Source organism: Siniperca chuatsi, linkage group LG20 (assembly GCF_020085105.1).
Source record: "Siniperca chuatsi isolate FFG_IHB_CAS linkage group LG20, ASM2008510v1, whole genome shotgun sequence".
Lineage (NCBI taxonomy): Eukaryota > Metazoa > Chordata > Actinopteri > Centrarchiformes > Sinipercidae > Siniperca > Siniperca chuatsi.
Genome location: NC_058061.1, coordinates 13,314,988 through 13,341,176, shown reverse-complemented (window position 1 = coordinate 13,341,176; position 26,189 = coordinate 13,314,988). Strand labels below are relative to the sequence as shown.

The 26,189-nt window shown below is 40.5% G+C and overlaps 1 protein-coding gene across 2 annotated transcripts; it reads left to right on the top strand.

The window, feature by feature from the left end:
* The first annotated feature begins 516 nt into the window (after nucleotides 1-516).
* On the top strand, nucleotides 517-26,189 carry erbb2 (erb-b2 receptor tyrosine kinase 2). 2 transcript variants are annotated; one of them, XM_044177745.1, is made up of 27 exons: nucleotides 517-903; nucleotides 8,685-8,836; nucleotides 9,117-9,297; nucleotides 9,583-9,723; nucleotides 10,294-10,359; nucleotides 10,475-10,590; nucleotides 10,741-10,882; nucleotides 11,216-11,344; nucleotides 13,432-13,573; nucleotides 14,025-14,098; nucleotides 14,618-14,708; nucleotides 15,452-15,654; nucleotides 15,996-16,125; nucleotides 17,288-17,378; nucleotides 18,135-18,289; nucleotides 18,379-18,426; nucleotides 18,542-18,680; nucleotides 18,899-19,021; nucleotides 19,127-19,225; nucleotides 19,347-19,532; nucleotides 19,713-19,868; nucleotides 19,972-20,047; nucleotides 20,463-20,609; nucleotides 20,885-20,982; nucleotides 21,235-21,426; nucleotides 22,298-22,691; nucleotides 22,812-26,189. In XM_044177745.1, exons 1-27 carry the CDS (start codon nucleotides 831-833, stop codon nucleotides 23,177-23,179), a joined length of 3,912 nt encoding a protein of 1,303 aa, XP_044033680.1. In that variant the 5' UTR covers nucleotides 517-830; the 3' UTR covers nucleotides 23,180-26,189. The 2 variants fall into 2 exon arrangements, with proteins under 2 accessions (XP_044033680.1, XP_044033681.1); XM_044177746.1 differs by having other exon boundaries at nucleotides 518-903; nucleotides 22,301-22,691.

The window sequence follows — 26,189 nt, the reverse complement described above, 5'->3', positions numbered from 1 at the left end:
ACATTACTTTAATGTTACAGCTGGGTGGGGCTTATTTTTTTTACAACTTAAGGCTTTATAAGTCTTCTGCCTAGCTTGTCAATTTCACCAAAGGATCAATAAAGTCTTATCTTTACCCATAATAAACACATCATAATTTATTTGTTGATTATATTTTGTATTATTAATCTCAAAGTAACTAGCAACTAAAGGTATCAAATACATGTAGTGGAGTAAAAAGTACAATATTTCCCTGGAATAGAAGTAGAAAGTAACAGAAAATGGAAATACTTAGTACAAGTACCTAAAAATTGTACTTTAGGTCAGTACTTAGTTACTAATTCCACCACTGGAAAACAGCCTTTTAGTGTCAAACTCTGCAGATCTATCATTCTGCACAGTGAACCTCAAACATCCAAGGAACAAGAAGCAGCATGTTTGAGTGGAGGGCGACTTTAAAAAGTTACCAGATAAAACGTGACAAGCCTATCGATACTTGAAGGAGTAACAACGAGCATGAACTGTATTACTGTTCAGCAGAAAGTTAGCGCAGCACTGCCCTGCAGATAGCTGAGTTGGAAGTGAGGGCAGGCTGAGCCAACCTGCCACTCCCCGCTCAGGCCTTCACGGGCGCGCGCCTCTGCTCCTGCGCGCCGTCACGCTTCACTACCAACAGGCACGGAATTCCAGGGAGGAAGTCACGGAGATTGGGAAACGAACAACAACTCCAAAGGTGCCAAAAACACAACGAACCTGGAGACGAGAGGAAGTCAGAATACGGCAATTCCTCATTGTGAGAAGTAAAAACATCTAACTTTGGAATATGGACTAGAGGCGCCCGGTGACTGCAGATGGAGGCGGCGAGAAGTTTGGTGTTTGTCGGGGCCGTGCTGCTCGGAGTGACGGGCGCGTTGGGCAGAGAAGGTGGGTAACTTCCACAGCTTTTCTCCTCTTTAATGGCTCCGCTGTTAGCTAAATAGACACTCTGGCTCTGTGGAATATAACAGCAGAGTATGTGAGCTATATTTGAGTGAATATTCGAGCTTCAGCGCGGCCCAACAGAGGTTGATATTTCTGGCTAGGACCACATTCCTCCGTGAGTCCGCAGCGCTCGTCCTGTCTCAGTCACTGCTGAGGCTCGTGGGATTTATGAAGCGCTGATTAGGAGAAAAAGCACACCTGTCGCAATGAGATTTACTGTTTGGACAAAAAAAAAAAACCTCCCCGTAGAAACTTAGAGCACGTTTTTGTTGCACAAATTAACACTGCTACAACATAGTAGTTGTGAGACAGGTAAGAAATATGGGAACCTGCTTTGCCGCTTGGGGGGACAGATAGAGGCTTTGACTGACTTGTGCGTGCAGGCGGACGTTAGGCTGGTTTGCCCTCCTCGTAAACAAAAACAAACCAACAATAACAGACGGTGCATTGTGTGCCAGGGATCATGACGATGTCAATTATTCACTTCTGGCTCTAAAGAGGACATTGTCTGATAGAGGGCCACTTGTCAGACTTGGCGCTTGAGAGCATGCCAGTAAAACAAGAGCTAACTGAAAGTACAAACAATTACATATTTGCAAGACAGTCCTACAAATCATGCTTGTTTTGATATTGCTAAAGCAGAAGAGCATTTAATAATATATTAACATTTAAGATCCCATCTCTTTTAGAAGAATGTTGCATTTTCACCCTTTTGTAACACCAGTTTCTCTTCTCTTCATATTAGAGCCTTAACAATAACAAATGAGACGATTTGCTGCTTTTCCTTCTCTTACATCACGTTACAGTAAACTGAATATCTTTGAGGTTTGGACTGTTGGTCAGACTAAAGGAAAAAGCTCAGGACTTGAAAGAAAAAAAGCAGTTTGAAGACTTTGGGCTCTAGGACATTTTTTTCTCTATTTTTGACGTTTTAAAGGCCAAACAGTTCATCTCAATCATGAAAATAATCTTTAATTGCAGCTCTAGTTTGTAGTGGTGCTTGCACAGGCCTCCATATTGATAGAGGTCTGTTTTAAGTGGAGTCAGATATCAATAAGCCTGGTCAGATGATTTTAAAAGCATTTAATATGTCACAAGCTAATGGCAAAATTATTGACATCAATAACTCTGAGAATTCCTTCCACTACAGTCTTTATTGTCATGTACTGGTTTTTATGGGCATGCCCTTGTTAAAAATCAAACCCTGCTGAGGAAACAGGCCAGTGCATGGCTTTAACACGAAATTCCACCCTGTTTTAGTTTTGGATGAAATCTCTACACAGGAATAATTCATTCCAGTCCTCTTTACTACTAAAATGACTAATATGAGTAAAAAAGTACTGTAGTGAAGCTTCTTTGTCTTTTTATTAGCTGCTACCCCCACCCCCATCACTACTACACACGCACAAACAAAGCCAATAGTCACAGGTGAAGTGATTTACAAATACAACTACATTGTTGGTGGGAACAGGTTGGTGCACTTTTATCCACAGTGTTGATCTCTGAAGCATCAGTGCAGTGCGAGCGCTGTGATTGGTCACTGAGTTAAGCGATGCATCGTGCACAAGCGGATAATCATCAAGAGTCTCACTTTTCAGTTAAGTTAAGTTCAGTTAAGTGTTGTTATGTCAGTGTTTTTGTCCACACACACTCACATCCTGTGGCCAACAAGGATGTGTGCGGTTCCAAGGTCAGCTGTTGTGTTTTTCCTTTTAGTGATCTGAGTGAATTATTTCAACAGACTGTTCCTGTTTGTGTCCACAGAGTTCGTGTCCTTGCCACACTCCACTGCACCCACTGAGCAAAACTTACTGCGAAATGATTAAGTCCTACTGAATTGCCCTCAGTGGCAGGTTAACTCAGCCAGCCATGACTCACCAGTCTAGGCTGCGTGTTAGTGATCGAACTCACTCTGAGCTGAGGAAGGGGCCAGTGGAAACTGTCAACACCTTCATGTGCACGTTTCTAGGGTTTGAGTTACACACCTTCAACCTGACTTTACTGTAGAGTTTCAAAATAAATCACAGCAGCCTTGTTAGGATGAACTATTTGGTCATAGAAAATGGTTTTAATCATGTTGGTTTTCAGAGCAGTTTCTACTTTTATGGAGGAAAATATTGTTGGTTGAGTTTGTATCCTCTATCAGTGTGACACTTTCTGGTAGTTAGAATTGGGCAATAATTCAGAAATAGAAATGATCACTTCAGGGGGTTTAAGACACTGACCATATAATTACAATATATCCGATATGAATCAAATGGTACCTTTTGTTGTATGTCATCCCTCCTCTCTATCCTCTCATTTCCTGTCACCTCTCTACTATTGCTATCACAAATGAAGACAAAAATGCCAGAAAAAATATTTAAAAGTAATGATCAGTTCAGTATTATTATCAATCCTTTCAGTAGAATCACATCTTGATAAAATAATAATACAGAACTATTGTGATACTTCAATCTATTGGTACCACTTATTAATAAGGCGTCCTTTATTTAGTGTTAAAAACAGCTGCCAAAGGGATTTTTCACAACCTGGCAACCTGAAAGTTCTTATTAATGGCTTATAACTCATCTATTAAGCATGATTCATTAGCCATTTATAAAGCCATTTGTTGCAAACCCATTATAAATCGTGCCTTATTATTGATATATTGAACAAATCAGAATACTTATTTGAAAATATTTTTTGTTTAATTTCCATATTAGATATTATACTGTGTATTAATACTGAAATAATGTAATTGTGTGAAATGAATATTGTGATTGTTCAGCCGTGGTCTGGGCAGAGTAGCAATATTTCTAGTTCATCTATCAATGTAATGATATTATGGAGCTTTTTTTCAATAACCCGAATCATGACACAGGATCTGGTTCTTGAAATTAACACTACAAAGCAATTATACAGTCAGATTTCTCCCCAGAAAAATGTTCTATTATCATACAGACCGATGACGAGGGATTTTGCACCGTATCACCTAGTCCTAATCCAGCCTTAGATTCATTGGGTTTTAAACACTAATTGACTCTTTGTCTGTACTTTTCAGTTATGAGTTCCTTCCTTTGAAATGAACTGTTCATTTAAATGCAGCTGCAGATGCATTCAAACTGCAGTACATGTGTAAAAAAAAAAAGTATGCAGGACATTTTCTGATGCAGTGGTGTTTGTGTACGTGTTTGTGAGTGTAGTCTCTGCACGAGGAGTTCATGTTCTAGCTTCAGTACAGTACGGATCCTGTTCTGCTTGTCTGTTGAGCAATACCTGTTTTTTCTCCCTCTGCTGTAAAGTGAAGCGGAAGAAAGAATGTGTTCCAGGAGGTTGGGAGAAATTTTAAGTTTATTCAAGACATGTTGGCTAGGATTAGCATTACATTAGAGTCAGGACTGACATGTTAAATCTGAGGGATAATAAACCGACAGAGAAAGTCCTGTTGGAGCAGCTTGTTCTGTTTGTGTTGGTCTTTGAAAGGATCTGATCCATTAGAGGAGTAGAGGAGAGTCGGGAGTGTGTTCTGGTGTGTGACACTGCAGGCTTTACCACCACGGTTCAGTCTAAAACCTGCAGTAGCATCGCTGCCACCGCGTTTCTGTCACTTAACGTACACAAACTGGTAAACACACATGCACACACTCCCTGTGCTAACTGGCATGCTGCCACGCACAGGTGTGGCTTCAAGTTGGCTCTCAGTTTGTCTTAAGCAGCAAACTTGTATAAGACAGTGAGTTTACAGTCGCCCCATCCTCTCTTGTAGGAATCCAGATTAAGATCAAATCAGTCACTATTAATTCATAATCTGTCATGACAAAAATAGCCAACAACATCATCAACACTGGGAAACAGCCTCTAAACTAGTAACTAGCTTTGCTCTGTTTTATATGATTGTATATTTAATATGTTTGGGGTTTGTCCTGTTTGTTTGGACAAAACAATTAAAATGAAGACGTTGCCTTGGATTCTGGAAACAGTGAACTGCATTTTCACAACTTTTTGACATTTTATAGACCAAACGATTAATCACTTAATTGGGAAAAAAGGAGTTCCCTGTCTTTAACAGGAATGACACATATGTTTTAACAGGGACTGAACAATGAGCTTTCTTTTCAGTTACTTTTTGTTAGCTGACATTTACCAAATAAATTGCATGATGCATGCTAACATGATGTATCATGAAAGAAAAGTGTAACAATGTTACTTTTTTCATAAGCTACTACTACTTAAACTGCTACTAGCATAGGTAAAAGTTGAAGTGAAGCAAGTGTAAAAGCAGGGGGTACGCTTCCAACCACGTCAGAAGGTAAAACAGTTTTTAGCTTTCGATTGGTCACACTGGAAGGTAGGGTTAAAAGACAACCATCAAAGAATCGTTTTAATATGAGGATAATGGGGCACAGACAAAAGACAGTCTTTCCTCAAAGTCATCGATAGTGTGGCACTATATTGTCTGCACCAAAATTGACAGAAATAGTTGTATAAAGAATGACAAAAGAGAGCTTGAGAAAGAAATTCAAACCCAGCTTACTTTCTTACCTTCGCACGGCTGGCCAATTACTGCGTGAAGCGATTGTCAATGTTAGTTTGTTGGTTTCTGAAAGCTACATTAAAGGCATTGATATGATCCAACCAAAGTGTTCGCCGGATGGTCTGAAACCCCTTCCCCCAACACCTCTCCGACATCAGAATTGTGGGAGCTGCGTCTGACATTCACGCCTACTTCACAGCATGCAAACTAGGTTGTTCGTTTCAAGTTCCTGTGATGCATTAAAACCTGCCTCGGTATTTATGCCAGAACACTGAATGAGATCACAATGAATCCTGGATTGTTTTAAGTGCAAAGAAGTGGGCACTGATTTAAGAAATTAACAGAAATGTTAAAAGCTTGCACATCAGAAGCCTAACTGAACACAGAAGGACTCATCTGTAATCAAGTAAATGAGCAAAATGTGGACAATAGGCAGGAAAGTAGAAGTTCTCTCTCATTCTTCTTGTTGACCACAGAAACGCCTGACCAGTGGAAGTTTCCGGAGCCAAGTTGCCATGATTCGCTGTGCAGTAGCCAGCACTAACATGTTTGTGTGTGCTTGGATGTCAGTGGCAGTCATTAGTTGTGTGGTTGACTCTCTGGACACAGATATTGTCCTGTGACCTGAAGGGAGGCTGCTGATGTGTCTTTGAACAAGACTCTGAACTATAACCCCCCCACTCCATCACTGGTGAAATACACATGTGTCATCTTGTGTGTCATCTTTTAGATATGCAAAGACACGCATTCCTGTGAAATTACACTTTCCAGAGTCCAAAAAGAGTTGGGCAACGACGCATGGACTTAAACTGACAGGAAGAAATGAATGGGGAAAGAGAGGGGGAATTTTTGAGACAACTTGGCTCTCAAACCATCTAATAAAAAGATGAAGTGAATTTAGAAGAGGAAGGCAGGGATAGTGACATGACAGTGGGGAAATAGAGCACAGTAAGTGATAAAAGAGAGAGTATTTTAGGCCACTGGGACGGAGGGGTGGGCAGCTCCTCACAAGGCCATGCATACACAGACAGGCGTTGCTGAGAGACTTTTGGAGAGCAAACAATGTGGGAATAAAAGGAGAGGAAGCTGAGAACTGGCTTTACACACACTTTTTAGAAATGGAAAATCTGCTCTGTTGTGCTTTCTGTTACGGTGCATTTACCTAATCCCCAGATCTGGAGCCTTCTCCGTTGTTTGTGTGTGTGTGTGTGTGTGTGTGTGTGTGTGTGTGATAGTTTGTTGCGAATCAGGGAGTCAATTTCTGTTTAGATATTCTGTCTGACTAAAAAATAATTTAAATGCTGGAGAATAAAAGCACGAATCCCCTCTTGGCTTGACATGTAAAACTATTTTCCATGATGACATCACCAAAGGAGGCAGTGATTAGTCATTTGATTTGATATTTGACACAAGCTGCAACGACTGGGTGTGTATTTTTGGCACCAGCTCTATTAATCATAGACCCATTTGCTGCAGTAGCTTGCTGTCAGATTTTAATGTGGACCTTATTCACACTTTATGACCCAATACTTCTTAGTTGAGTTTCAGGAGCTGTAATATGGGTGGCCATCACCAGGAAGCTTTACACGTGGCAGACGCGCATACGTGATAAGAGCGTTTTCTTGAGCAGATATCTCCTGAACTTTGCTGAACCCCAGCATATCATGAAAATCACCCTCCTCCTGCCTGCCAGTACTTCCTGTTCCTCCGATGATGTCCATCCAACCATCTTTTCCAAAAGGAGGTACAGAGATAGCACCGGGGGTTTCAATCAGGAAAAGTGGGCTGACTATTGAAGGGCTGTTGGAAGGGAGCCAGAGGAAGTAATTTATAACCTCAGCAGTGGAGGGACTGGCCACTGTGTGACTGCCTGTTAAAGCATGGGAGCTATGTGTGCGCAAGATCCCCCATGAATTGTAGCGCTGTGTGACCCTGAAAGTAATGCTGTGTGTGACCCACTGTGGGGAATCTGCTCTCTGCTGCCAGTGGAAAATATATCATGTACACTAAGAGACAGGCAGAGGCAGTGCAGATGGTGTGTGTTTCAGAGTATCCATTCAAGGCCACTTGTAAACAGTTACACAGTCACAATATGTGGAGTCCAAGTCATCATCATTTGGAGTTTCAGTATATAACAGAAGATCCTCTGCCTGGAACTATAAATGTGCAACACACAGTCTTAGGTGTAAGAGAATGTTTGAAGTCATTTATAAAGTAAAAAACGAACTAATGAGGTTCTTTATTTAAAGATTTTGTCTTGCTTGTTATTGCTGTGTTACACTTACAGTATATATATATATATATATATATATATATATTTAACAGGTGAAGCAGAATAATCAACGGGGTCTGTTCTGTATATGTCTCTTATTTATCACTGAAAAGGGAGCGCGTCACTGTGGTGACAATCTATTTAAGGGCTGCAACTAATGATTATTTTCATTATTATTTAATCTGTTGATTTATTCTTTAAATAAATCAACTAATCATTTAGTGTATAAAATAGTGAGGAACGTCTCGTCTTTAAATTCCTTCTTTTATCTGATCGACAGTCCCAAACCCAAAGATATTCAATTTATAATCATATAAAACGGAGAAAAGCAGCAAATTGTAATGTTTGATAAACTGAAATGTTTGGTAGTTTTGCCTAGTAAATTATAATAATGAATCATCGTTATCAGAATTGTTGGCCATTCATTTCTAATTAGCTAATAGTTTCAGCACTAAACAGAATCTCGTGAATGTAAATGTATTTGAAAGAGATCAAATGAATGCTGGGGCCCTGACAGAGCACTAACTGTGTCACTGTGGGACCACTGCAAGTTTAACTTGGTGTTCAATGATGAGAGTCAGAAATACTGTAGTTTTTCTTTATTAGGTACTTGAATTGGGTCGTTCAGATGTGACACAATCATGCTGAAAAGCTCATGCACCAGTTAGCTTTGAGCATATTTTGTTGTACTATCCTGGAAATAAAATCAACAATGGCAGTGAATTAGAGTTTTATTTGTTTGTCTGATTAGTGTTTAGAAACATTCACAGTCTAAATGAGGTAGACTTTTGTGTCCTTTCATGTGATGGTATTTTTTTTAGCTGAAAATGTTTCCAAATGATTTTGAAACTGTTTGAATGTTGAACAATGAAAAATGTTTTCATAGTCTTTTACATGCAGGATGAAGTTGGGGTCATATGTTATCTGTTGTTGCAGTGTGCCTTGGTACAGACATGAAGCTGGCCCTGCCCTCCAGCCTGGAAAACCACTACGAGACCCTGAAGCTGCTGTACACCGGCTGCAAGGTTGTCCACGGCAACCTGGAGATTACACACCTTCATGGAAACCCTGACCTCTCCTTTCTACAGGTATACATTCAGAGTGTTTTTTCTATAATAATGGCTGCATTTGTAATATAACAGTTGTTACAGAACATGGAATGGGTAGAATGGGTTTTAATGATGGGACCAGTGTTTTTGGTCCTCAGGTAGGATTTTTCACAGAAAAGGGGATTTGAATGGAAATCCAGTTTAGCCTTGACACAAAAGAAGCATATTAATTAGTTATAAAACAAACAAAGACAAAATGAGTATTCAGTTGGTCAGCTTGGTTAGCTCCAATTTTCCCTCTTCACCTCTTTTTCTTCAGGGGATTGTGGAGGTACAGGGCTATGTACTTGTAGCTCATGTATCAGTGAGTCTGGTGCCTTTGGACCACCTTCGGATCATAAGAGGCAGCCAGCTGTACAACTCCAGCTATGCCCTGGCTGTGCTGGATAACACTCTGGACGGACAGGGGCTCAGGACACTCCGGCTTCGTAGCCTCACAGGTCCGATAACAGTATAGTAGAGCTCAGAGTTGATGCCCAAACCCAGTATGATGTGAATGGACTGGACTGGGGTTGGGACTGCATGCTTGAGTTGTTTTGGCTCATTAATTTTTATCAAAATCTTCAGCTTTAAAACTTTGAAGCTTTTAAGGGACATTTTCACATGTATTGTTTATTGGAAGATTTGAACATTTGGGGGAATTTTGTGCCCTCCTTTCATCCAGCATCTTTTCTACTGTAACAGTAAGTTGATGAGCTCCTCTTTCGTATTGTCTCCCCCTGCAGAGATCCTGTTGGGTGGGGTGTATATTTGGGGGAACCCCCAGCTGTGCTTCCCAGACCCCCAGAGCATCACTTGGAGGGACACTTTGGACGAGCAGAATATCCACGCCAAGCTGCACAGACTGCAGCCTCGGGCCTCTAAATGTGAGCAGCTGACTGACTGATTGAAATCTCACAGGGTAGTACAGGAAGACACATTTTCACATTCTCTCCTGGAAGGAATTCATAGTGTTGCACTCAAAAAGTCCTAGAAATAATTATGTAACAGATGAATGAAGAGAGACTGAGAGAAAAGTTCAAATCCTCCTTACTTTCTCCCCTCCACACACCTGGCAACACTGAGTGAAGTGGGTGTAAATGTTGGATTGTCGGTTTTGGAAAATTACAGAAATTGTTGGACGGAACCCCACCAATTCTCTGACGTCAGAAAGGTGTGAGGGGAGGGGGTTTCCAAAGCTATTCGACCATCCAACAAGCAGTTCTGATGATGTATACTGGCACCTTAAAGGGACAGTTCACCCCAAAATCAAAAATACATATTACTGTTAGCTAGTTTTTCCTCTTACCTGTAGTGCTATTTATCCATCAAGATTGTTTTGCTGTGACAGACCTTGTTGTGAGCAGTTTCATGTAGGAACTATTTTCTTTCTACTTTCTTTCTGGATAAGTGCTCAGCTCTCCTTATTTGTTGTTGTTGGTTTTTTTATGGTCTAGGTCCCAACTGCTCCTCTGCATGTGGGAGAAGCTGCTGGGGAGAAACTGCACAGGACTGCCAGACCTGTGAGTTAACATCACATGCAGAGTATGACAGTGATACGATTTGGTTTTCACTGGAAAAAATCCAGATCAGGTGAAGTGCAGCTGAAAATTTTCCCTTTTTCATCTTTGTTCAAAGTGACCCGTATTAATTGTGCGTCTGGCTGTCAGCGGTGTAAAGGTCCCCTTCCCAATGACTGCTGTCACATGCAGTGTGCTGCTGGATGCACAGGCCCCAAAGACTCAGACTGTTTGGTAAATGACACACACACACACACACACACACACACAACATTTATCAGATATTAGTTGTATTTTTTTATCTTCAGTGTAATCTCATTGTGTTGGCAGACAGTCTTTTGTCATTTCTGGAGTGAAGTTTTTCCTCCTTCCTCTTGTCTCCAGGCTTGCCGTCACTTCAACGACAGCGGTATGTGTAAGGAGAACTGTCCTCCACCTACTATCTACGACCCCGTCACCTTTCAGACAAAACCCAACCCAAACAAGAAGTTCAACTTTGGAGCCACCTGCGTCAAGACGTGTCCTTGTGAGAACTTATTTTGAAAATACCTTCTACACAGTGCTCAGCTAGTTACTGTGCAGCTCCACTGGTGCACCTGATGATTAAGTGTCTTGCTGTCAAAACCCTTGATAATGATATTAGATGCCGAGGGGAGAAGGTGGAGAAGAGATTATTTATTTGCTTTCCGCATTGTGCCACGATTTCCGCACACCCTCCAGAGATTCAAACCTGGCAAAGCTACAATCGGGTTCCTGCTTCTCTAACGCTTTAGGCTACCAGCTTCCCATTTTATTATACCTAAATCATTTTCTTTTTGCTGCAACAACGCCATTGAACACTTTGTCTCCCTGTATGTAGATAACTATCTGGCTATGGAAGTGGCCTGTACTTTGGTTTGTCCAAGAGCCAATCAGGAAGTTATCATCAAACACCCTGACGGAAACGAGACGCAGAAATGTGAAAAGTGTGAAGGAGACTGTCCTAAAGGTGAGGGTCATTGTGTCTTTGTGGGTATATTTGAATTTGGACACAATAAATTGTTTACATACAGGCAGTGGCCACTTTATTAGGCTCACCTATACACCTGCTCATTAATGCAAATATCTAATCAAGCAACTCAATAGAGCATGCAGATGTGGTCAAGAGGTTCAGTTGTTGTTCAGACCAAACACCAGGATGGGGAAGAAATGTGATCTAAGTGACTTTGAGCATGGAATGATTGTTGGTGTCAGACGCCTTGCTTTGAGTATCTCAGTAACTGCTGATCTCCTGGTATTTTCAAGCACAACAGTCTTAAAAGTTTGCAGAGAATGGTGTGAAAAATAAAAAACATCCAGTGAGCGGCAGTTAAGTGGGCAAAAATGGCTTGTTAATGAGAGAAGTCAGAAGAGAATGACCAGACTGGTTCGAGCTGACAGGAAGGCGACAGTGACTCAAATAACCACACGTAACAACTGTGCTATGCAGAAGAGCACCTCTGAACGTTGATGTGGATGGGCTACAGCAGCAGTGCACCACACCGGGTTCCAATCCTGTCAGCTGTCACCAAGAACAGGAAACTGAGGCTACAGGCACATCAAAAGTAAATAGTAGAAGATTGAAAAAATCATCGCCTGGTCTGAAAAATCTCAATTTCTGCTGCGACATTCAGATGGTAGGGTCCAAATTTGGCGTAAACAACATGAATCCATGGATCCATCCTGCCTTGTGTCAGTGGTTCAGGCTGCTGGTGGTGGTGTAATGGTGTGGGAATATTTTTTTGGCACACATTAGGCCCCTTAATACCAATCAATCATCATTAAATGTAGTAGCCTACCTGAGTATTGTTACTGACCATATGCATCCCTTTATGGCCACAGTCTACCCATCTTCTAATGGCTACTTCCAGCAGGATAATGTGCCATGTCACAAAGCACACGTCATCTCATACTGGTTCCACGAACATGACAGTGAGTTCAGTGTAGTCCAACTGCCTCCACAGTCACCAGATCTCAATCCAATAGAGCACCTTTGAGATGTGGTGGAACAGGACAAATCTGCAGCAACCATGTGATGCTATTATGTCAACATGGACCAGAATCTCTAAGGAACGTTTCCAGCACCTTGTTGAATCCATGCCACGAAGAATTCAGGCTATTCTTGCGCAAAGGGCAGTCCTACCCAGCATTAGAAAGGTGTACCTAATAAAGTGGCCTCTGAGTGTATGCAAAAGCTATCCAAAAGAGGAAAAACAATTTCACACTATGTGACTAAAATGTTACATTACTAATGTTTTGGATTAATTTAAATTATGCATTCTCCACATGCATGACTTGGTGCTTCAGTGGAGATGATTATGATTTGCGCTGCACATACTGATGTTTGCATGCTGACAATGGTGCAAAGTGAACCAACCTGTTTTACAGTAGTAGTTGTTGTTGTTACAACTGGGGTTTGTCTCATGAACCAGGATTGGTACATTCAGTAAAAAGTGATTTGTTTATTTGTCTTTTTACTTCATTTCTAGACTTGAAGGGGTCTGGATTTTACTTAGTGGAGTTAACTGGATAACTCAGTAATCCTGCTTTGTGAGACAGACCCCAGCTATCACATAATCTCAAGTTATGTTGCTGAGACTGTCCATTGTCACTGCATACATTTTATTTAACTTTTTGGCCTCAGTTGGGATCTCTATTGCTAGATTGGCCACCTTCAGTGGCATTATCAATGGCACATCCTAACAATTTGTTAATATGATTACTATATTGTTAATATAGTATTATCCACTTCATAGGTTCAGTTGTTTTTAAAGGTAAAGCATATCCTCCATTCATCAACATTGCTAGAGGCCCTTTCTGCCCATTTCTTTTTGCTCTCAAACCACTAGGTCAAACAATTTGTCAATCACCTTATATCCTTGTTGTTCAATGCAATACACCACACTATATTTCCTTATACGCTGATGATATCCTGGTTTATATGGAGGGTTGTTGATAATTCTTTTTCTGTTATATTGGACGTCTCTAGTAAGTTGAGTTTAATTTCTGGATTTAAGATAAATTGGTTAAAATTTGTTGTTGTGGTTTGTATTGCAGTGTGTTATGGTCTGGGTATGGACAACCTTGGCGTCATGGACAACCATGGAGTCACCATGGTAACATCTTCTAATGTGGAGCAGTTCAACAAGTGTAAGAAGATATTTGGTAGTCTGGCCTTCCTCCCTCAGAGCTTTGCAAGGTAAGACACACACAGGCCAAATATAGCACATACATACAGTTTTAGCTCACAAAGATACTTTAGAAATTACACAATAAAGTAATTAACTCAATTTAAACTCAACAATCATGTGCACTTTAGTAAGCACAAATAGCAGCTTGATGCTTTATACTGCCACAGGCCCACATCCCTCCCATTCAGCCTTTCAAATATTTGAGTTTACAGCAACATTTGTGCAAGTCAAGGGTAAAGGTGGATCGGCCTACGTGACACCAACTGAAGATGAGATGCCAAATCCCTGATAAATTATCTTGCTGTTCACAGTGAAGGTGTGAAATGTAAACACAAACCTGAGATAACCTGCACCACTGGAGATTTTATCAGTAAATAGAGATGAGCAGATAATTATCTAGAATTCATCAAATAATATATTGCCTCTTATTGTGTGTTACATTATGTTATCATTGTCCAGGGACCCTGTGACCAACACATCAGGACTGACCCTTGAGCAGCTAAGCAGCTTCAAGACATTGGAGGAGATTACAGGTACTGAATGTTGAGGAGAACAGTGACAAAGTGTTTGTTGAACTCTTTTTTTTTTTTTTTTTTTTTTTTTAAGCTTTTACCAAGAAAAGAAAATCAGGTTATTCATTTTATAAAAATTGTATGTGATTCAGAACTGGGTAAGACTTTATTTGGAAAGTCCTCCTATAGATAGTTTACAGAGTATTTGTAACATTTCAGCTAACTTTTAACAGATTATCAATGACAGTTCATGAACATATCCTAACTAAGATGTTTTTTGTGCCTAAACCTAACCAATCCTTAACCACAGTGGTGTAATATCAGAAACGGTTTTATTTGTGAAAAAGCTGAATTGTTGAATTTCAACTAATAAGCTGTTGAAATGTTACAAATACTCCAAATAAAGTGTTACCCAGAACTGTTGCAAATGCGATTTCTCAAATTTTCCATATAACACCACATAGAAGCCTGGTATACAGAGCAGACTATATCTCCTCTATTGGAGTGTTTTTAGTATATTTGTCTGGTTTTGCTGTGCAGGTTATTTGTACATTGATGCCTGGCCAGAAGAGTGGACTGACCTGAAGGTGTTTGAGAACCTGAAGGTGATCAGAGGCAGGATGCTGTACAAGTAAGACTTTTAACCACCTGCTATATCTGTTTGCCTGACTGACACATCTGTCTTTATTTTCTTTGCATGTCTGCATATTAAATGCCACACAAACTCACTTACACTTGTTATGCAGCTTTGTGTCTTTGTTTGTGCTCTGTTTTTTTCGACTATGTGTCTCTGGTTCAGTTGAGGCAGTTTGTTCACTTTCAGGGTCATAAAGGCTAATCATTATCAAAGTAGGTCATACTGACAAATGTTGGATCTGCTTGTCTGACACTGTTTTACAACAAGGTCTGATAGTATGGGCTGTTGTTTGAGTAATTAGACAGTCTCAATGTTTCTTTGTCGTAATTAAAGTTTCTACCTTAATGTTTTTCTTTAATTCATGTCGTTAATTTGCTTTCATGTGCAGTGTTATTTCTTTTTTAAACCTTCATTTGTGACTTATTTGTAATTTTTCCCAGGTTTCTTCATTATACTAGTAATTATTCCTTTATTCTATGACCAGTTTGTTTTTCAAATTGGATAGATTCAGGCATTTTCTGCTTTCCTTCACTGAAACACATTAATACCTTATTTTCACACTTGCTCACAAACAGACTCTCAGGTTACAGAGTAACTACTTGTTGTAAATCAAACAATAGTGAATTTATTTGATTAAATTTTTAAAAACTGAAAGAAAAATCATAAATGGACAGACTTTAGAAAATCGTCGCCACAGTTGATTTCTGGTCACTCACAACTTCTCTCCCTGTGTTCAGGGGTGTGTTTTCACTTGCTATCCAGAATCTGCACATCCAGTCTCTTGGGTTGCGTTCACTACACAGCGTCAGTGGAGGTTTGGTCCTGTTGCACAACAATTCCCAGCTGTGCTACACCAGTTCACTGCCCTGGGGGACTCTCCTCCATCCGACCCAGGGTCCCCACCGCATCATCAGCAACAACCAGGGCCCTGAACTCTGTGGTAGGTGAACATAGCAATGCCAAGGTCCATTACTGTGGGTTGCACTTTGATCTGACACTTGGCAGCTGTCTTTATTTGTGTTTTAAACAACATTCATTGATATTGTTGCATGGTAAGGTGGCGCACAGTCCTACTTCAGGGTTTCTATGTACTTTTTTTGCGATCTTTAAACATTTCTCATTAAAACAGATTTAAACTCTGCAGCTTTAGCTCTCACAAAGCTGAGAACACACTTGTAACACAGTTATAGTGAGTCCTGTTAAGTGTTCCAGGAGGAGAGGCCAACAATAAGTACAGTGTACATTATGCTCTGTTTTCTCTGTCGCTGTATGTGTTTTCAGAGGCACAGGGGCGTATTTGTCACCCCCTGTGTGACGGGGGCTGCTGGGGCCCGGGGCCCAGCCAATGTGTGTCCTGCAAGGCTTTCCAACGTGGCACTGAGTGTGTAGAGCAGTGTGACATCTATCAGGGGTAAGAAAGTGCGGGTGTGTTCGTGTAGGTGTGGCTGTGCTAAATCAATAAAAAGCCAAGTGATAATGTTCCAAATAATACAGTATAGTGTGTGTCATAGTTCCCCAGTAAAAAAGCAAAAGTAAAAATGTGAACAGATGGATTATATGCGGTTGACTGGACTGACAATCAATGCTAAATGCCAAAGTAGTCACAACAAATCAATCTGAAAGCTTTTAACTTAAATTGTGCCTTAAGCAGCTGTAGATCATTGACAAAGTAAATATATGTGATAACACTAGGGACTCAATGCTTAGAATTTCTTTGTTTGTATGTATGTAAGTGACATAATCACAAATCCAAAGTGGTTAGTTTGTATTCAGTTGCCCTGCAGTTTGATATGTGTGCACACTTCACACAGTCCAAAAGCATAAAATATCCTACTGATCAAGTCATGCTACACAAAAAGCATGACTAAACAATTCATACTCTACTTAAATAATGTTTGAATAATTGGACTAATAATAAGACTCCTGTTTTCTCTCAATATGAATATATGTTTGTTGCCCATCTTGGACAAATGTATGTAAAATCACTTATATAGTAATTCAATTGATGAGAGTTAGATGAGAATATTGATACCACTCTCATGTGTGTATGCTAAATATGAAGCCATAGCCAGCAGCCAGTTAGCTTAGCTTTGCATAAAGACTGAGAACAAGAGGAAACAGCTAGTGTGGCTCCCTCCAAAGGTAACAAAGTCCGCCTTCCAGCACCTCTTAACACTTAACACTTTAACAAGATATAAAGTGTTAATTACTAATTAACACTTTATATTTTGTTTGTTTCATCCAAACAAAAACCAAAGTTTAAAATGATAATTTGTGGTTCTATGTCACTTATCATAATAATATCATGATATGATCCTATGGTCACAATATGATTACACTCAAAATTGATAAACAATAATATACATTGTTGCCCAGCCCTCAGTGGCTCAGAACAAGTTATCCTGTGCAGGTCACCTGGTGAGGCTAATGTTGGCAGTTAGTTGCAGCTGGGGCCCCCCTTTCTAAAAATGTATGTCCTTATGACCGTGTCAGGTGCTTTAGATAAAAGCATCCAACAAATGCCAGACTGTAATATGATGTTATGTTACATCCCCGCTATACTTGTGTTGCAGGTCTATACGTGAATACACAGATGGATCTTTGTGTGTTGCCTGTCACGCAGAGTGTCGACCTCTTAATGGCTCTGCCTCCTGTCACGGCCCGGTAAGATGTTCATGCGGCTTACAGTCTTTCTGACTGTACAGTGCTGAATGGTATAATTTGGTGGGTTTCATACTAAAATAAAATCTGAAAAGGCTTCACTTAAATAATGTACAAATTAAATAACAAATAGTATTATGAAAACAAATAGTGCTGAAAAGATTGGACAATTTATCAGCAATTATATATATTGTAAAATGATTATCTTTTAGTATTGGACTTTTGGTTGGACAAAACAAGCTATTTGAATATGTCACCTTGGGAACTTTGAATGGACATATTTTTTTATTTTTATTGATTAAGTAATGACTAAATTAATCAAAAGAATTTAACATATTTGCAGACAGTGGAAATAATAATTAGGTGCAGCCCTGAAAAAAAGAATTGTATGTGTTTTTGCTACTTTCTCTGTAGATTTGTATACATACATTGAAATTTGATTTCTAAAGATTTCAGAATCACAAAGCAGCACAGGGACAATTATTCAGACAGAAACATTTACACTGCAATCAAAATTAAAAGTCAAGTCAGAAATTACCAGTAGTCCTGTGTTCAATTCCAGCTGGGGACCTTTGTTGCATGTCATCTCCTTTGTTCTTTCACCACATTTCCTGCCTGTCATTACTGTAAAAACTATCATATAAACTCAAAAATGGCCAAAAAAGAATCTACATAAATTCACCCCAGTAAATCTGTGTGGATATGTGCAAAAAGTTTTGTATAAAGGTACTTTAAATATTTCTCTCTGCGTGTCTTCAGGGTGCAGAACATTGTGCAGAGTGTCAAAACTTCCAGGACGGTGAGTTTTGTGTGGATCATTGTCCCAGCGGTGTAAAGGAGGATCAGCTAACTGTGTGGAAGTACAGCAATGCTACAAGACACTGTCTGCCCTGCAACACCAACTGCACACTGTCGTGAGTGGACACACATCACAAACACAAACACAAGCACACACTGCACACACAATGAGAACAATTTCACACCCGGCACTTCTCTGTTTTAGCTGCACTGTGATGGATGAGAGAGGCTGCCCTATTGATACCAGGACAGGGTGAGCTACTTCAACTGACACTAAAATGGTGTCTGTCTGTGCGAGTTATTTTCTATTCAAATATTTTTTCTTTTGAGGAATAGGAGCTGTGCTGAACTGTTTTTTCTCCGTTTAGACCGGGTACAACCATCGCGGCTGCAGTGGGTGGGGTGGTGCTCTTCTTCATCCTGCTGGCTCTGCTGGTCTTCTACCTAAAGAGACAGAAGAAGCTTAAGAAGAAGGAGACACTGAGGAGGATCCTGCAAGAACATGAGGTGGGCACCGAGGATGATGAGAAGCACTGGTTAGAAATTAAAGTTGTTTTGTGGTGTGTTGTTGAAACAGGTGGGAGTTTATTTGGTGGAAGTTGAATGCTAAACATAAATGAGACATGTGCATAATTGTTTTATTAAAATTCAGTGCAGAATTTAGTTCTTAGTTTCCTCTTGGGTGTAATGAAGGAATCTGCCATCTGCTTCCTTCATGTGTACAGCTGGTGGAGCCTTTAACACCCAGTGGTGCGTCACCCAATCAGGCTCAGATGCGCATCCTGAAGGAGACTGAATTAAAAAAACTCAGGGTGCTGGGTGCAGGGGCCTTTGGTACTGTTTACAAGGTATGTGAGCCAGTTATTTAACAACACGACAACATTGGTTCTTATTTAGATATTTAGCTTTACATCTTTGGTGAGTTTTTGAATGGTTTTGATCATATGTTTCAGGGAGTGTGGGCTCCTGATGGGGAAAATGTGAAAATACCAGTGGCCATTAAGGTGTTGCGAGAAAACACCTCACCAAAGGCCAATAAAGAGATCCTTGATGTGAGTACAAGCAAGATACACACATACACATTATCAATACACATAAACACATATACACATTTACAGTACACATATAAAAACAGTTTTCAACCCCTCAACATCTTTCATCTGTCTTCCCCAGGAGGCCTATGTGATGGCAGGAGTGGTCAGCCCCCACGTGTGTCGTCTGCTGGGGATTTGTTTGACCTCCACGGTGCAGCTGGTCACTCAGCTGATGCCGTACGGCTGCCTCCTCGACTACGTCAGGGAGAACAAGGACCGCATCGGCTCCCAGTTCCTCCTCAACTGGTGTGTCCAGATCGCCAAGGTATGTAAACAAGAAACAAGTAACAGTGTATTTTTTTCTTAGCAAAACAGCAGTGTCTGAATGTTGCTGATCATCTTATTTTTCCTTTCAACTTTGATGTGGTATCAGGTTGTATATTTGTGGAAATGTTGATTTGTGGGTTATGGATCTGTATGTGTGTGTGTGTGTGTGTTGGGGTAGGGGATGAGTTATCTGGAGGATGTCCGGCTGGTCCACAGAGATTTGGCCGCCCGCAATGTTCTGGTAAAGAATCCAAACCATGTGAAGATCACTGACTTCGGTCTGGCCCGTCTGCTCGATATAGACGAGACTGAATATCACGCTGATGGAGGGAAGGTAAGACCGGGCTGTGATTGTAGGATTATCTGCATGTTGACTATTATTATTATTATTATTATTATTATTATTATTTTAACCTATTCTTTATCTGTGTTTCTAGGTGCCAATTAAATGGATGGCCCTGGAGTCTATTCTGCACAGGAAGTTCACTCATCAGAGTGACGTCTGGAGCTATGGTCAGTATCACTCAGGGCTGGAAATGACATTAAACACTAAATGTTTAAAAAAAAAAGCTGTAGAGGCACTTTTGTTGCTGTTTGATAGGGCTGCAAAGTTAATCTCTCAGTTGTTCTAATGTAGCATGATACTACAAGGTGTAAGTAAGGTTTTAATGCAACTGCTGTAAATCCTTTTTGGAAACATAAATGTCATCTGATGTTTGCTGATCAATAAAATCATAATAAATGATGGCTTAAAATGGTGTTTAATTCTGAATACTGACACACTGATTTTACGTATAGTTTAGTTTCATGCCAGTCATCTTCACATACGTCATTAGTAAGTGATCCATTTTTCAATGTCATTTTGTAGATATTTTAAAGTAAAAGTTGTACGTAATTGTACGTTTGTAATTGTACGTTTCCTTCTCAGGGGTGACGGTCTGGGAGCTGATGACGTTTGGTGCTAAACCATACGACATGATCCCAGCGAGAGAAATCCCAGATGTTTTAGAGGGAGGAGAACGGCTTCCCCAGCCCCTCATCTGCACCATCGACGTCTACATGATCATGGTCAAATGTCAGTAGTTCTTACTACAGCGTTGATCTTTGTTTAATCTGATTTAGTAAATCAATGGGATGATTAATATGGAAACTGTATATGTGAAATGTGACAAATGAATATGGCCTGTATTTATGTAGTCTACTTCCTGTTTAGTCAGTTCAATTCTTAGGAAGCAGGAGTTCATTACAACATTGTTTTAAATAGTTACCATTATTACTTGTCCCTAACAGAGTTGCATGTTGGTAGTTAGTGTTGAAGATTGACATCTTGATTTTATGTTTGGATGGCAGGTTGGATGATTGACCCAGACAGCCGACCGAAGTTCAAAGATCTGGTGAATGATTTTAGTGCCATGGCCAGAGATCCGCCTCGCTATGTGGTCATTCAGGTATGTGTATGTGTGTTTCACGTTGCAAATGTTTTACTTTTGTGTGACTGTGCTTACAGTACGTTATCATGTCATGTACATTGTAGCATGTTATTTGTCTAAAACATGAATGTTTACGATGATGGTGCTTTTTTTTGGCTTGGTTTCCGTTGAAAAATATATGATATATTACGTCCATGGGGATAAATAAAGACATACTTTTACATTCTTACTGTGTTTTCACATCTGTGTTGTTCTTTCTCTGTCTTTCAGAACGACGAGCAGATGAGCATGTCCAGTCCAGTGGACAGCCAGTTTTTCCGGATGCTTCTGGAGGAGGAAGGGAACAATATGAGTGAACTGCTGGATGCTGAAGAGTATCTGGTGCCCCAGCCAAACCACTTCCCCAGGACTCAGGGAGACGGAGCTCAAGCCAACGGGCCATCCAGACACCAGTCATACAGGGTCAGCGGGGAAGGACGGTGTTTCGTCCAATATTTAACGCTCACCTTCTTCTTAATTAACACTGACTTTTACTGACTGTCAGTATTGTAAGAGTCTTCGTGAGCTCTGTGTTCTGGGCTTTTACTACTATATAGATTTAAACAGTCAAATCATAGCTGGCTATTCAGAGCTTACTATTGATCCAGACTATAGATACACATGTTCTTGAATCATTGTTTTTAACTTTTATCCCTATGGTCTGTCAGACAAAACATATAGACTGTGTACAGACAACTGGGAAACCTAAGTTGCTACATGGAGCCCAGAGGGTGAAGCCTACTGACTTTGGTGTATGACCAAACACCTGCAAAACTAATGACATTGCCTCAGCTTCAGCTATACTTTGTATTTAGTGCTAATAGGCAAATGTTAGCATGCTAACATGCTAAACTAAGATGGTGAACATGGTAACATTGTACCGGTTAAACACCAGCATGTTGGCATTGTCATTGTGACTTTAGCATTTAGCTCAAGCCTGCTAGTATGGCTGTAGACGCTTTTGTTTTACAGTTTTTTACTGTGTTTTTTACTATGTTGTATCACTTTTAATGCTGCATAATTTTTAGGTAACATAGCTGGTTAGAGAGATAATCAAATAGCAGTATTTTTGACTGAGACACATCTCTAGACCGTAGGTTTGAATTGGATTTCAAACCAGCTATAATCTGATTTGCAATAACTTTTTTTAGCTACCCATGCTTGATTAAATCCGATTTCAATATAAATACATGATTTGTACTTAGCTTAGCTGTTTGGACATATAGCAGCCATAGAGACCTGGGAACCTTTGAGTGGCTGAATCCACTATCTTGTCTAATTCGTCTCTCTCCAGCAGAGCAGAGATCAGGGCTTAGATGTTGAGCCCTCTGTCGCCGGTGGCACTCGGAGCATGTACTCCTCCCTGAGCACTCTTGGCCGCAGCCAGTACCCGACCTTACCTTTAGGAGCAAGCACCTCCAACGGCCTGTGGACTCCTCAGTACCCAACGCTAGCTCGCAGCCCCTCAGCCGGGGGCCAATCTGACTCGGTCTTCTTGGACGGGCCTCCGGACGACCCCTCGCTGCCCCCAGCCAGCCCCGGACGCTACTGCAAAGACCCTACCTACTCCAATGGGAGTCAGGGCGACCTGGAGACAGATGGGCCAAATGGCTTTCATCATCCCCATCACCTAAATCACTCACTGCCCAGACGGAGTCATGGATATAATCATAATCATGCCTTGCCAGGTGAGCAGGAGATTGCTTCCACTGTAAAAAAAAAAAATAATAATAATAATGTGAAAGGAAGTAATAATTAAATCTCAGAATGTTTTGTTCTGACTTTTCTTTCTTCTTCCATCTGTTTAGAGTATGTCAACCAGGAGATTCAGGATCTCAGGCCGGGGATCTTCGAGCGGCCCAGCACACTGCCCCGTAAAGGTCCCAGAGCAGACCGACGACTCCCTAACGGCCTAAGCTCCGGTCACAGCGTGGAAAACCCGGGATACTTGGTCCCCACGAGCACCAGCACCTCCGCCTCTCCAGCCTTTGACAACCCTTACTACCTGGACCTTGTGGCCAAAGCCAAAGCTGTAGCTGGGGCTGCAGCGGCGGACGACCCCGAGGCACTGGAGAGAGACGGAGGAGTGCCCAGGCATGTGAACGGGTTTATGACCCCCACGGCAGAGAATCCAGAGTATCTGGGACTAGCGGACACCTGGAGTGGATATACTTGAGGAGAGGGACTGGGAAGTAATGTGATGAACTCAAGAGGAGTCACAGATTGTGTTCTACTGAGGGAAACGAGGAGCGAGAGCAAAGGAAAATGAATATTTGTGTGACAAAAATGAGCTGGGTGTGTGATTTGATATTGGGAATAGTATGTGCATGTGGAAGTGAATCTTCTCTCGATGTTGAAGCACCCGAATCCAAACTGGTCAAGGTTGTCCAGCAAAAGTCACCCAATTGTGACACACCATGACTCGACACAGTGTAGCATTAATCTGGTGTCTGGCATTTTCTCTCAGCAATCTGTACTCGCTATGTGACTGTTAAGTGCCAAAAAAGAAGTTCACTTAGCCTCTGTATATAACTCAATACTTGATAAGCAAATGCGTTCACGTTTGTCAAAACCCATCATGGTATGAGAAGGGTCTGATTATCACAGAATCCAATGTTTGACTGGATTAATGAATGCTGATTGTTTTGTTTTTTTATGTTCATTTTCTTTTAATGTCTGTGGTCGTTTTACTACATGTGAAGCATTTTTTGTATTTCCTTCAGTTCCCTCGTGCTACTCAGCCCAGCTAAAAAGAGAAAAAATGTATGGAACACTTAGACAAAGTGAGCCATGATGTGCATTGAAGGCGATGTTTAGTATTCTGGTCACTTTCTCTCTGACCTGATGGGGGTCTTGAACACACTCAAAGCCATTTTGTTCTGGCCAGAGAAGGCCCTGCAGCCCATCTGGCCAGTAGACATGCTCCCTGAAAGAAAGGCATCCTGTATGGAGAAGACAGAGGCATTGTGCCACACAAATGTATGTGGTTGTTAGTGTCTGGGCCTGCAGCTACTTTGTGGTACGGCAGATGAGATACAAGGTACTAGCAGACTTTTTAAGCTGAAAAATTCTCTTTTTGTTTTAAAGACAAAGTGTACTGGTAACTAAGTTAGAGCCAACTTTTCAGGGAGTGAAGATTATGTGCATTTTAAATTATGCACAATGCACTACATGTTAGGATACTGCATACCCCCCCCCCCAGGCTTGTGTTATCACAATGAGCCTTTTGGTTTTGGTGGCCTTTAACTGTTCAAGAAAGCACTACAAGCTATTGATGAGTATATTCCACAAGAAGTGAAGATTTTGCATGTATGTATATACATGTGTTTGCTACCCTTTATGGAACAGTTCTGCTGTTTGTGTTTTTGTTGAGCAATGCAGTAGACACTGGCATGTGAATCTGAGGAGGCAAAAAACATCGCTCTGCTCTGTTTGGATAATCAATGCATGGTTCGAATTCCACTCAGCGCGAACACACTGCCATCCCAGTTAATAATCAACTGCATTTTTTGGACAAGTGTTTTTTTTTCATGTTAACTGGTGTTGGGCTGGGGGAGGTCAAAAGTGAGTCAATGGAGCCATTGTCTGACCCTCATGTCCTTGTTGGAAAGTCAGCGCTCTCGCACATCCCAGCGACTGATGTTGTCAGCTTTGAGAAGAGAGAAATAGAGTTTTCCTCTGCAGAGGTTTGAAACTCGGCCGCAGAATGGGGTTCAGTGTTTGGGGCTCGAAATCCTGCACTTGAAACAATTGACTGGGTTGTTGAAATGTGTACAAACCTCTATCAGCCCCGCATCACCTACTCTGAAAGTCTTTGGGAAATTTTCTTTTCTCTTGATGTTTTCATACGGGTTTTACAGAGTTTTGTTTCAGAAAAGGATCTCTAAAAAATGATACCTGATTTTATATAACAATTTCTTACATAAAAATAACATGTTTTTATTAAAAACATGTGACGATTTTATTTTAATACCCTCAACTATCATAAACTAGCATTGTTTAGAATGGAATTATTATTGAGTGATAAGATTCACATAACAGTTTTTTTCATGTTTATATATAATGGATATACAGTGTTTTGGAATGAAACCCTTCATATGTGTTGTTGTCAGGTGAAGACCTGATATCTCCATGAAGTTAACTTTTTAGGAGAAAAGCAGACTTTAGTTGGACTAAAATGTATTTTTGCATTAGTGTGCTATTGGGCTCAATAACTACCTACAAACATGAACATCACTTCTGCTGGAGATACAAGGTTTTCACAGATCATAACGACGTTATAGCACTGCTCACAGATGTTCTCTCTTCCTTAATAATGTGATTTTTCTCCTGGATATTATGAGACCACGACCTTATATACAATCACAATTAATGTTCTGCTGTTTACACTGTAGTGTCATTTTGTATAAAATGTTCATTTTAGATGTCTCATGTAGCCGACACATTACCCACAGATGAGGAGCTGATCTGCCTGCTGTGTTCTTTCTGCAGTTGGTCTTTTTCTTTGACACAATTATTTCAATATAAAACCGTTAAGTTGTACTAAAACCAGTACAGAGCCTGAGGACTGGCACTGGTCCACGGTCTGGTGGCTTGGTGGTTTATGGTAACACGTTATATTTCCTGCCATTCTCCCTGTTGAAGTGTTCTTGGGCAAAATGCTGAATCGTGATCAGCTTTCTGATTGAAATCAGCTAAATGTTGAAAAAGTAAATGGTTGTTGACCGAAGCAAGAAACTCTGCATGCAGGAGTTAAGCCCAAGAGGAAGGAAGGAACAGTTACCTAACGGGAGTGTGCTGAAGGTTTTATAAAATTAAATATCTGTAATTTACATTTTGAAGAAAATGTATCTTTTGTACTTCTCATGTGAATATTGTTTACCTTTCACAGTTTGTGTGATTGTGACAGGGCATGAATAATAACCATTTTATTGGGAGTTTTTTTTAATGCATCCTTTCCTGTTTGGTCAGTAAGTCCCATAATGTAAATGTGTAGTGTGTATATATAAATAAAAACAATCACTTTGGTAGCTAATTTGATTGAATACATTGTGACCAGTTGCTCTACTGTGGAGGGAGGGGGGAGTACATACATAAGAAAATATTTTATGAAGAAATGGTAATTTTTATATGGAATTGTTTGCATACATTATGTGTGTCATTAAAAGCATATAAAACACTTTAAA